General features: G+C 40.4%; 2 protein-coding genes across 2 annotated transcripts; one reads left to right on the top strand and one right to left on the bottom strand.

Moving 5' to 3' along the window:
* On the bottom strand, nucleotides 1-4,710 carry LOC114171673. Its single transcript, XM_028056546.1, has 5 exons — nucleotides 3,097-4,710; nucleotides 2,725-3,012; nucleotides 1,076-2,646; nucleotides 363-715; nucleotides 1-305 (listed from the first exon to the last, which is right to left on the bottom strand). Exons 1-5 carry the CDS (start codon nucleotides 4,708-4,710, stop codon nucleotides 1-3), a joined length of 4,131 nt encoding a protein of 1,376 aa, XP_027912347.1.
* A 1,841-nt stretch (nucleotides 4,711-6,551) lies between these two features.
* Nucleotides 6,552-12,240, top strand: LOC114171679. Its single transcript, XM_028056552.1, has 2 exons — nucleotides 6,552-10,522; nucleotides 10,553-12,240. The coding sequence occupies exons 1-2, from the start codon at nucleotides 10,223-10,225 to the stop codon at nucleotides 11,441-11,443; spliced, it is 1,191 nt and encodes a 396-aa protein (XP_027912353.1). The 5' UTR covers nucleotides 6,552-10,222; the 3' UTR covers nucleotides 11,444-12,240.
* The last annotated feature ends 714 nt before the right edge of the window (nucleotides 12,241-12,954 follow it).

Genomic DNA, 12,954 nt, shown 5'->3' with positions numbered 1-12,954 from the left:
TCACGCCTTTTGGAGCTCAACTTCATCCTTAGCTTCATCCTTCCAAGTGATCAAGTAAACAAGCTTATGTGTAGGATCCTTGACCACATCTTCTAAGAGATTTAGAATTAGCCTTTGTAATGTTGCCTTGGTTTGCTTGGCCTTGGATCTCGTCATAGGACCTCCTATCCCTTGTAGAGAGTTCTCCTCTTCTTTGGTTAGCTTGGATCCAGGCTGGTGAGAGATGTCCTCATCATTCCCTCCCTCTTGAACAGGATTGGTCTCCAAATCCGAACCATTTTTCTTCAAAGCCGAACCATCTTCACCTGCATCAAACAAAGATAAGTCAGCAACATTAAAAGTAGGAGACACATTATACTTACCTGGCATTTGGATCTTGTAAGCATTGTCATTGATCCTTTCCAAGACTTGGAATGGTCCATCTCCTCTAGGCAGCAACTTGGATTTCCTTTGTTCGGGAAATCTCTCTTTCCTCATGTGTACCCACACCCAATCTCCTGGTTGGAACACAACTCTCCTTCTACCTTTGTTAGCTTGTTTTGCGTAGCTCTCATTCTTCGTGGTGATTTGATCTTTAACTTTCTCATGAAGCTTCCGCACAAACTCTGCCTTTGCCTGTCCTTCAGTATGCTTAAACACAGAAATGTTAGGCACAGGTAATAAATCAAGTGGAGATAAAGGATTAAACCCATACACTACCTCAAAAGGAGAATGATTAGTGGAAGAATGGACAGCTCGGTTATAAGCAAACTCAATATGGGGTAGGCAAGCCTCCCAACGTTTCAGATTGTGCTTCAACACTGCTCTAAGCATAGCACCAAGTGTCCTATTAACCACCTCAGTTTGGCCATCTGTTTGGGGGTGACAAGTAGTAGAGAACAACAACTTAGTTCCTAATCTACCCCACAAACTTCTCCAAAAGTGACTCAAGAACTTAGAGTCCCTATCACTCACAATACTCCTAGGCATACCATGTATCCTAATGATCTCTTTAAAGACAAGGTCAGCAACGTGACTAGCATCATTTACCTTTTTGCATGGAATAAAGTGAGCCATCTTGGAAAACCTATCTACCACAACTAGTATGGAGTCTCGGCCAGTACTTGATCGAGGCAAACCAAGCACAAAATCCATGGACAAATCCACCCAAGGGTGTTCAGGAACAGGAAGAGGAGTGTATAAACCTTGGGGAAGAACTTTAGACTTAGCTTGTCTACACTCAATGCATGACTCACACAGTTTGGCTACATCCTTTTTCATGTTAACCCAATAGAAATGCTCATGCAAGATGTCATAAGTTTTAAGCACTCCAAAATGACCCATCAACCCCCCTCTATGTGCTTCCTTCACTAAGAGTTCTCTAATGGAAGATTGAGGAACACATAGCCTATTTGCTCTAAACAAGAACCCCTCAAATCTATAGTACTCATCCTTGGCCATCTTTTCACACTCCTTGTACCTTTGGCCGAACTCTTTATCCTCCTCATACAACCCCTTCAACACTTCCAAACCCAACAACTTGGTCTCAACCATAGATATTAGCGCATGTCTCCTAGATAGGGCATCCGCAACCACATTTCCTTTCCCTCTCTTGTACTTAATGACATATGGAAATTGCTCTAAGAATTCAACCCATTTGGCATGTCTTGTATTAAGCTTACCTTGACCCTTGAGATACTTAAGAGACTCATGGTCACTATGGATAACGAATTCCTTGGGAAAAAGATAATGTTGCCAAGTTTTGAGGGCTCTCACTAAGGCATAGAGTTCCTTGTCATAGGTAGAGTAATTCAAGGCTGCTCCACTCAATTTTTCACTAAAGTATGCTATGGGATGGCCTTCTTGAAGTAGAACAGCTCCTATACCTATGCCAGAAGCGTCACACTCTATCTCAAAGGATTTGGAAAAATTGGGCAATGCTAGGATGGGTGCACTCACTAGTCTTTGCTTAAGAGTTTGGAAAGCTTTCTCTTGTTTTTCCCCCCACTTGAAGCTCACGTTTTTCTTCACTAACTCATTTAAGGGGGCTGCCAAGGTGCTGAAATCTCTCACAAATCTCCTATAGAAACTAGCCAGGCCATGAAAACTCCTAATATCACTCACGGATTTGGGTGTTGGCCACTCTTGTATGGCCTTCACTTTGGATTGATCAACTTCTACCCCTTTTGAACTCACCACAAAACCCAGAAATACCACATGGTCTTGACAAAACATGCATTTCTCAAGATTAGCATACAACTTTTCATGTCTCAAAGCAGATAACACAGAATGCAAATGTTGAGCATGCAAGTCCAAATCAGCACTATAGATCAGAATATCATCAAAATACACTACCACAAAATGCCCTATAAAATCTCGTAGAACATGATTCATCAACCTCATGAATGTGCTTGGTGCATTAGTTAATCCAAATGGCATAACCAGCCACTCATACAACCCAAATTTGGTTTTGAAAGCAGTTTTCCATTCATCTCCTTCTCTAATCCTAATTTGGTTGTATCCACTTTTCAAATCAATTTTTGAAAACACTTGTGCACCATGCAATTCATCAAGTAAATCATCAAGTCTAGGAATGGGATGCCTATACTTAATGGTAATGCTATTCACACTTCTACAGTCACTACACATGCGCCAAGAACCATCTTTCTTAGGCACCAAAATCACAGGAACAGCACATGGAGATATAGAATCTCTTACCCAACCTTTCTCCAAGAGAGCTTCCACTTGCCTTTGTATCTCCTTGGTCTCCTCGGGATTGCTCCTATACGCTGGCCTGTTTGGAATGGTGGCTCCAGGTATCAAATCCACTTGATGTTCTATTCCCCTCAATGGTGGTAATCCACTAGGCAAATCCGAGGGGAATACATCCTTGAATTCCTGCAAAATAGAAGAAATAGAAGATGGCAAGGAAGTGGGAAATTCAGGGTTAGTATTCAAAACAGGTTTGCATATAAGCATATATAAGGGTTGCCGTGCTAACAACACCTTCCTCACTTCCCTCTCCTTTGCTATCTCTCTCACATTGGTGTTTCTCTCCTTGCCTCTCTTTTCCTCTCTCTTAGTGTTTGATCTTTTCTCGTCACTCACACTCTCTACCACGCTCCCACTCTCAACTTTCTTTTCTCTCATGATTTTCTCTTTCAACCTCACTTGATCATGACACACCTCTTGTGGGCTTAAAGGTTTAAGCACCACCTTCTTTCCTTGATGTGTAAAAGAGATCTTGTTGGAGAATCCATCATGGATGGTCTTGTGGTCATGCTGCCATGGTCTCCCCAACAATAGATGACACGCCTCCATAGGCACCACATCACATGAAATCACATCAGAATAAGTCCCAATGACTATGGCCACCTCCACTTGCTGCTTCACTTTAATTTCTCCTTCATCACTTAGCCATTGCAAACGGTAAGGTCTAGGATGAGGCTTGGTAGGAAGATTCAACTTGGATACTAGCCTTGTACTAGCCACATTAGCGCAACTCCCACTATCCACAATCACCATGCAAAGTTGCCCTTGGACAATACACCTAGTGTGGAAAATGTTGTCCCTTTGGCTTTCATCCATGGCTTGTATATGAGATCCTAATAGTCTCCTCACCATCAACAATCCCTTCTCGTTCATTTCTGGTCCAACATCCTCATCCTCCTCTCCTTCAGATTCTTCATTTGCATCTGACTCACTAGAATATCCTCCATCATCTCTAATCACCACAGTCCTCTTGGTAGGACATTCATATGCATAGTGCCCCTTGCCTTGGCATTTGAAGCATGTAATGTCTCTAGTTCTTTTTGGTACAGCTTCATTGCCCTTAGAAGGCTTAGGATCCGCTTCTTTGGTGGCCTTGGTACTCATGGCCGAACCGGTCTCTCCCTTGGCCGAATAGGGTGATGACTTATATCCCTCCCTCTTAGCCTTGTCCTTCCACCCATAAGTAGAAGACGACGCCATTCTCCTTGAAGCTCCCTTCCTTTTGAGTTGCTCTTCTACTTGGATGGCTTTATGGAGAAGATCCTCCATCTCCACAAACTCCTGCAACTCAACCACATCACGGATATCATTATTCAACCCATTAATGAACCTAGCCATTGTTACCTCAGGATCTTCCTCAAGCTTAGCTTGGATCATCAACATCTCCATCTCTTTGTGGTAATCCTCCACACTTCGGCTTCCTTGAGTAATTCTTTGAAGCTTAAACTTCATATCCCTTTGATAGGATGCAGGGACATATCTCCTCCTCATGAGCCTCCTCAATTCCTCCCATGTGTCTACTGGTGGATCTCCATCTCTTTGCCTCTCCCTTTGAAGCTTGTGCCACCAAATCAATGCATAGTGTGAGAATTCGGATGCTGCCAACCTCACCTTTTGTTCCTCCTCAAAGTTGCCGCAATCAAACACATTCTCCATCTTGAGCTCCCAATTAAAGTAAGCTTCGGGATCATTCTTTCCTGCAAAAGAGGGAATGTTTAGTTTAATTCCTTGGAGAGGATTGCTCCACTGCTCCCTATTCCTCCTTTCTTCATCATATCTCGCCACCCTTGTTTCTTGCCTCCTTACACCTCTTCTTGTTACTCCATCATTCTCCAACCTATCAATTCTCTCATGTATCTCATCATTGGCTTGTCGGAGTAATCTTTCAAGATGTTGAGTAAGAGCTTGCATTTGAATGGGACTAATGCCTGCCCCTCCTTCTTGGTTTGAATCTGCCATCTCACAAAATAATGCTTGTAGACAAGATAAAAGGTTAAGCCAAATAGAATCCAGCACCTAATCTACCTCACCAAATAATTTCCTCTCAAGTGTTTCTCTCAATTCGGCTTTTACTAATAATGTAAATTTCTCTCTAGCCTTTTACCACTCTTGATGCAATCAATCCTTGAGAGTCACAAAGTTAATTCAGCCACACAAAGATGATCTACCTAAATGCACAATGCGCATATAACAATTATAGTAATGATGCTATCACTAGAGACCAATAAAACAAGATACCAAAAACACATAAAGAAGGCAAAGAAAAAACGAGACACCAACAACACAAAGACACACTAACACAAAGCAATAGCTCACGGTGTTGACTCACAATACATACTTGAACATTTCAGAATCCAACAACTTTGAGCATACAGCAACTCGCAACATATCATGCCCATTCAGATTTTCAATTTGAACACACCACCATTTAAGGTTTTTAGTTTCGGACATTTGTGTATAGCAGCCCTAACATGTAATAGCCCTTGAGTTTCTTTTCTTTTTCTTCCAGAATTCAGAAAACTAACTTAACAAGTTGCAATTCAGATTTGTTGCTGTTCAAGTATACAAGACAAACCCTTAACTAGCTCTGAATACCAAATGATATGAACCTTAATGGAGATAGGATCGAATAAGGGTCTTGAATGGATTGGAACAGAATTGACATGGAAGAGAATTGGATACGAATCAAACTAGGACAGAATCACTCATCACTCAATTCCAAAACGCATCTGACTTAGCTATGGACGTTATTATTCATAGAGTAAAATCTGATTCTAGATTTTGAACCTTTTTATAATTTCAATGGAAATAGACCAGCGGATTTAACATTCAAAGGAAAGACAATGGAGTACAAAAAACCAGCAAAACTTACAAGACAATTGAGGATAGCATCACACCATCCCACACGCAACCATTATACACATAAGCTTCACACCTATGATGGCTGGATGTTCTTTGATTCACACAAAGATTAATGAGCATCACACTCACCCAAGTTCTTCACGAAAAATGGAGAATAAAATTTCATTCAAAAAAAATATCTGTCTGTTGTTTTCCAGCCACATTGTTTTTGTCTAAAAGCTGAATTTGCTACCCAAGGTAACCACCCACTACCACAATAACCGCTCCACTAAGTCTAGCAATGCGCCACATGGCTTGTGCTGAAAAAGGCACCTTACATACCAATAAAAATACACGGAAATAACCCCTAAACACATGACAATAACGAATTAAAACATTACATTAATTAAAACACACACACATAACACGCTAATAAGTCCCCATGCCACCATGTGCCACCAATCAATATTTTCACGCCTTTTGGAGCTCAACTTCATCCTTAGCTTCATCCTTCCAAGTGATCAAGTAAACAAGCTTATGTGTAGGATCCTTGACCACATCTTCTAAGAGATTTAGAATTAGCCTTTGTAATGTTGCCTTGGTTTGCTTGGCCTTGGATCTCGTCATAGGACCTCCTATCCCTTGTAGAGAGTTCTCCTCTTCTTTGGTTAGCTTGGATCCAGGCTGGTGAGAGATGTCCTCATCAAAACCATAATCCCTAAACCCTAAACCTTAAACCTTAAACCCTAAACCATAAACCCTAACCCATAAACACTAAACAGTAAACCCTAACCACCACTACCACAACCGCGTCCACGACAACAACCACCACCTCCATGACCATCACCACCACCACCACCACCACCACCCTCAACAATAAACCATACGTCCTAGTGATGTGACCCCAATAAGGCTTATAGCATTGGGCCAACGCCTGGGCCCAATATTTTTAATTTCTTTTATTTTCTTTTATTTTAGTTAAATAAATGTTGTTTCTTAATTAGTTTGTTTTGCTAAATGCAGCTCACTTTTCAAGCTGCCAATTAAATGTTGGGCTTGCGGCCCAATTCTTCTCCATACCAACTCAATTAGCCATGGCCGTTGTTTCCACACGAGCAACCAACATCACGTCGTCATTGGGCCGAGATTCAATTCATCATCCAAAACCCAATTTTCTTCCAGCCCTCGCGTCCAGATTTCAACAACATCTGCAGCATGTTTAATTCACATCACGCGTGAAAGGCACCATGAAATCTGCTTCCATCTTGGGCTTACAAGTAGCAGCCCAACTCCTTTTTGCGACCCACGCAAGGATCTAGCGCCTTCAATCTGCTAGGTTTCTTCTCTCACGCTAGGAGCGCAGCCAGGTGACTTCACGCATAGCTCCAAACACATTCCTCACGCCTTCGCATCTTCACACCAGCCAGGCCACCTATGCATACGTCTCACACCTTAGGGTTAGGGTCACGCGAATTCTTCTTTCACGCGTTCCACCCCTAGGATTCGTTAGGGTTTTCTGTTGCCATTAGGTTTGTGTTAGATGGCACCCTTCTCTCGTTTAATGTTCCGGTTGCCTTCATCTATAAAAGGCAAACCAACCATTGTACCGATTAGCTTTGATGAATGAGAATATTGGTTGAGAGTACTCCCACCTTTCATCTCTGCTCAAACCCTAAACCCTAGATTAGGTTTCACCTCGTCGGGTTTACCATTCCAGTGAGAAGCTTGAGAGAATCAAGCGTTAACCTTAAGAGTCTTCCGCTGCGTCTCTTAGTCGATTCCACCGAACAATCGACGTTTGGGGGCCGTTCTCCAGCGAACGAAGCACGTTTCCGCCAATCGATGGCACCGATGGTCTCATCAAGTGGTATTCAGAGCCACTCGTTCTTGGACCACCGTGAGTTAAGTATTCTTCGTCTCATCTCAGCTATTTCTTCGTTTCTGTTTGCTTTCCGGTCTTGTTCATGCGCTGTTTGAGTCTTATCTGATTACTTCTCTGATTGAATATGTGTCGTGGTGATGTTGTGTTTTTCCTTGCTGAAATTGATTCAAAATAATTGTTCTCATTTTTCTGAATGAATACTGTGATGATTTTATGTCTAGCTCTCTCAATCCGCCGCTTAATGCATGTCTGTTAGCTTTTGATTTCATTTTTTTACCTAGCTTTGAATTTTAAACTCACTGTTTTGTCATAGGTTTTATGTAGCCGTTTTATCTGTTGTTGCTTCCATAGAATTGTGTGTTGTTAACTGTTTCTGCATCAGTTGTGCTGAGTATGTTTAGTTTCCTGTGTGTTGTGGAGTTCACATCTTGCTACTAGATCATTAGCAATTATTCTGCAGTGCATATTGATACTGTTCCTGTGTAATTCTGCTAAAATTACTACTGGTTACCTTGTTCTGTTTTCTGAAATCAATTTGAAGTCCAAATGCATCTGTGTTCATTGTTTTGTATCTTCATGTTCATGATCGAGGTGTATATGTTTGGGCCAATGATGCTTGATAACTGAACCAAATCTGTTTGATTCCATATATGTGCTAGATCTGTCTTTGCTAAGATTAATCCAGTGGAAATCAAGTGGTTTCGTTGATGTCTAGGCTGACTTTGAACTAGTGCAGCTTTTAACTGGCCATATCACTTAATTTGATTCAAATTGTGGTTGGAATTATGTCTCTGTTGTTTCTATTAGGCTATGTTAGATCTTGTCTTGAGCAGCTTGTCTTCATTACTGGAGTCATGTTCATGCTTGATAAATGTTTTTGATGCTAGTGCTGGCCTAGTTTATTTGTTTGAGTTTGAGCACTGCCTCATTCTATTTGAGCATTCACAAGTTTTAATGTTTCAGTCTATTTGAGCTCTGATTGACTAATCTTCAGATTTTGTACCTATTGCATGGTCGTTCGAATCTGACTGGCAACTGCTTTTGTTTTCCTTGTGTGTCTGCTTAATCACCTTTTATCGTTTCTGTGGTTAGCCTAGTTCTCTATCAGTAACTGTTGCTTCATCTTTTTTGAGTTGCAACTTTTGTTTTTCACCGCTGTTGGCCATTCAAATTGCTCTAATGTTGTTTTTCTATTGTTTTGATGCAGCTTCTATGTATTCGTTCAGTTTCATACACATGCATCAATTAGAATTGAACCTCCAGCATTCTGCGTTGTGCATTCTGTTTTGGCTGAAAGTTTGTTGCTATTATAGTTTTACTGCAACTGGTTGATTTTGATTGATTCACATCTGCTGCATTTTGATCTTTGTTCTGCACTGCCCGAGAGTTTCTTGTGACTTCATTGCTTTCTAATGTGCTTTTCATCATTGTTTTTTTAAGTTGGATCATTTGTCATCTGCCATATGCATTTGGTCATTGAAATGGAAGTAGTACAAGTGTTGTAAATTGTTCTTAAAAGTCTTTGAGAGTTGCACGAAAAGGAAGAAAATCAGTGAAAAGATTATGCTGAAAAGAAAACAATCTGAAAAATATATATATATATATATAATAATGAAAAGTGTTGCAGGACTTTGGAATTTGTTTACTTCCTTCGTGTGCACAGAGTGTAGCACAACTCACACAGATACTACTATCATTTCAAATACAATTTGCATGTGCTCTTGATTCAACTTGTTTTGTGTCTTCTTGATTTTGGTTTTATTCATCTTACTCTAGCTACATTCCTTAGGATCCTTTTGTGTGCTATCCTTTATTGCTTTGCCTTTTTCTTGCTTGTCTTTATTGGCTATCCTTGAGTTTGTCTATTATATCCATCACTTGATGTTGTCCTTATCTCAAATTTGAACTTTTATTGTTTTCTGCTTTTACTCTCAAACGTGGCTGACTACTCATTTGTTCTTGGTTCATTTGACTTGCACTCACTGTTTTTGGTAGCCTTGTAGGTGATACCTTTTCTGCAAAGTGCAGCTGTGGTGAGGAAAAACAGTTTGAGTGGCCACCGAGAGGAAAAAGGAGTGAGTTGGGACCTTCAAGGAGGAGTACACACACTTGAGGGTGGTATATTTTGGAGGCTAGCCGAGAGAGAGACGTAGCATACTGTTATTTTTTTAGTTTTTGCTGTTTTTGGATGTCACGGGATTTTGTGTAAATTTTCTTTCAGATTTTAGTGTTTTCCTTTCATTTGGCTTAGGTGGGAAAATGCTTTAGCGCAATCCCATCCTTAGCAAGTTTGTAATAGTTTAAGCGTTTAGTGTGATGTTCAAGGGGTTCCAACGGCCACTTGAATTTTCACTTAGGATTTTTCGTCTAGTTTAAGTTTTTCGCCTTTATGTTTTCTGTTATGTTTTAATGCCCAGGTTTTGTGTGTTTGCAATTTCTGTTTTAGGTCACCGTGATATCTAGGTGCCATTTGTTTTACACCTAGTTGACCTTCTTTTGGTCTTTAAGTTTTTACTCTTTTCACACAGTGTCAATTTGTTTTTCACCCATCTGTTTCATTTGTAATTTTTATTGAGAAATTTTGTGAAATCATTTTAGAGATCTCTGGCTAGGAAAGGCTTGGTTCCTAAGCTTGTCCATGTGACTCACCTCCCTTTCCTGGGAGTATCTCTAGAACTCTTTTCCACTACTTTCTCTATAAAAATTCATTAACTTTGTGAAAAATTGTTTTGTCAAAAGTGTTTCAAAATGAGTTTTTCTTCTAGCCCTATGCATGTAGATAGGCATAATAGTGTGCATTTAGATAGGCATTGTAGTCAGGAGTTGCATCATACCATTCATAGTGACATTCCATTCTTTGGGGAAGATATAGGACCAATATCATTTAAAGATTGGATGTGGGATACTGAGAAGTTGGTGCAACCAATGTTTAGTAAATATAGTCATATAGACATTCTTAAGCATGTTACATCTAGATTTGTAGGACGTGCATTTGATTGGTGGCAAGAGAGGCAATATCTAGTGAAAAAGGGGAGAACATCATGCATCAATACATTTTATGAATTAAAAACATGCATGTGGAAACATTTCATACCCCCTTCATTTAGGATCACTAAAGCACAACAAGTTAGGATAGAAGACTTTATTGACATTGGGGATGCATTCATCCAAAACATTGATAAGTTTTCTAGACTAGAAAAAGATTTCAAGCACAATTTAGACTTGCTCTTGAGTGAACAAAGAAAGAGAGAAAAATACAAGAGAGAGCAAGCTAAACATCAAATGCTTCGAGAATTTGACAAGAAGAGAGAAAAAGAAGCGCTCGAGAAGCTCTGTGCTAAAAGAGAACAAGAGAAAAGAGAGATAAATGAGAAAAAAAAAAGAGAGGAAGAAGAAAAGGCTAAAGAGGAGAGTCTAAGAAAAGCAAAAGAAGAGAATGAGAGAAAAGAATTAGAGGAAAGAGAAAAAATAAAACAAGAGAGCAATCTTGCAAAACCATCACAAGTGGTAGAGTTAAAGTGTATTTCAAAAGAGCGAACAGAACTCTGTGTTAGGGATTTGGTGATCAATTCTTCACCAATTCCTAACATGAAGATCCCATTTTCAAAGGGTGTTTTCCCATCTTTAACCTCTACTCACTTTTCTATTAAATCTTTTGTTTTGTTTTCTTTTCAAAACTTTTGTTCTCCATCTCAGTTCTTTATTTCATCCTCCTCAACTTGTTTTGCCAAAACACACTTTGATATTAAAATTCTTTTCAAAAATCATCTTAGTCAAAGTGTGAAACATTTCTTTTGTGAAGTGGGCTTAATACCATCTTTTTCAATCCTCAAAGGCCCATTTTCACAAATTTTCCATCCAATTTTACTGCATGGTCTTTATGATTTTAATTCAATTTTATTTGATGACTATTGCAGATTTGTTTTTGATCCTGGTGGTACTATTATTTTGGTTGCTGTGAGCCTTTAATAACCCTCTAGATCTGAGGACAGATCCTCTTCAAGGGGGAGGGGATGATGTGACCCCAATAAGGCTTATAGCATTGGGCCAACGCCTGGGCCCAATATTTTTAATTTCTTTTATTTTCTTTTTATTTTAGTTAAATAAATGTTGTTTCTTAATTAGTTTGTTTTGCTAAATGCAGCTCACTTTTCAAGCTGCCAATTAAATGTTGGGCTTGCGGCCCAATTCTTCTCCATACCAACTCAATCAGCCATGGCCGCTGTTTCCACACGAGCAACCAACATCACGTCGTCATTGGGCCGAGATTCAATTCATCATCCAGAACCCAATTTTCTTCCAGCCCTCGCGTCCAGATTTCAACAATATCTGCAGCATGTTTAATTCACATCACGCGTGAAAGGCACCATGAAATCTGCTTCCATCTTGGGCTTACAAGTAGCAGCCCAACTCCTTTCTGCGACCCACGCAAGGATCTAGCGCCTTCAATCTGCTAGGTTTCTTCTCTCACGCTAGGAGCGCAGCCAGGTGACTTCACGCATAGCTCCAAACACATTCCTCACGCTTTCGCATCTTCACACCAGCCAGGCCACCTATGCATACGTCTCACACCTTAGGGTTAGGGTCACGCGAATTCTTATTTCACGCGTTCCACCCCTAGGATTCGTTAGGGTTTTCTGTTGCCATTAGGTTTGTGTTAGATGGCACCCTTCTCTCGTTTAATGTTCCGATTGCCTTCATCTATAAAAGGCAAACCAACCATTGTACCGATTAGCTTTGATGAATGAGAATATTGGTTGAGAGTACTCCCACCTTTCATCTCTGCTCAAACCCTAAACCCTAGATTAGGTTTCACCTCGTCGGGTTTACCATTCCAGTGAGAAGCTTGAGAGAATCGAGCGTTAACCTTAAGAGTCTTCCGCTGCGTCTCTTAGTCGATTCCACCGAGCAATCGACGTTTGGGGGCCGTTCTCCAGCGAACGGAGCACGTTTCCGCCAATCGATGGCACCGATGGTCTCATCACCTAGACCTTAAACACTGACCATAAACCTTAAACCCTAAACTCTAAACGTTAAACCTTAAACCCTAAACCCTAAACTCTGAACATTAAACCGTAAACGCTATACCCTAAACCATAAACACTGAACACTAAACCGTAACCGCAAACCCTAAACCAGAAACCCGAAACCTTAAGGCATATACCCTAAACCCTGAACCCAAAACCCAAAACCGTAAACCCTAAACCCTGAATCCTTAATCTTGTACCACGAACCATTAACCCTAAACCATAAACCTTGAATCCTGAACCCTAAACTTGTTCTTGCGAGACCAAACTGTAATCCACAAATCTGTTGGAGAGCTCTAGTATTTGATCGCTGGTGAATCTTCTCTTGCTCCAGAGGGACTCCGAGGATGGCGCAGGGGGACTTGCAAAAGACACTCTGTTGCCTAAGTCAACACTAGATATGTCAGGGTTTCAGAGAACATTTTAATGCATAATCAATGCATAAAATAGTAT

Source organism: Vigna unguiculata, unplaced genomic scaffold (genome assembly GCF_004118075.2).
Source record: "Vigna unguiculata cultivar IT97K-499-35 unplaced genomic scaffold, ASM411807v1 contig_336, whole genome shotgun sequence".
Taxonomy (NCBI): Eukaryota; Viridiplantae; Streptophyta; class Magnoliopsida; order Fabales; family Fabaceae; genus Vigna; species Vigna unguiculata.
The sequence above is the reverse complement of the archived record's forward strand: the minus strand, read 5'-3'. Positions and strand labels throughout refer to the sequence as shown.

Excerpts from the sequence above, each read along its gene's own strand:
- LOC114171673 (XM_028056546.1), bottom strand. The coding sequence starts at position 4,710 with ATGGCAGATTCAAACCAAGAAGGAGGGGCAGGCATTAGTCCCATTCAA. Across the intron at positions 2,647-2,724 it reads CCAAGGAGATACAAAGGCAA|AAAGATGGTTCTTGGCGCAT; the intron begins GTGGAAGCTCTC and ends TTGGTGCCTAAG. Across the intron at positions 716-1,075 it reads CGAGACTCCATACTAGTTGT|TCATTCTCCTTTTGAGGTAG; the intron begins GGTAGATAGGTT and ends TTCTTCCACTAA.
- LOC114171679 (XM_028056552.1), top strand. The coding sequence starts at position 10,223 with ATGAGTTTTTCTTCTAGCCCTATGCATGTAGATAGGCATAATAGTGTG. Across the intron at positions 10,523-10,552 it reads AGGGGAGAACATCATGCATC|TGGAAACATTTCATACCCCC; the intron begins AATACATTTTAT and ends AAAACATGCATG.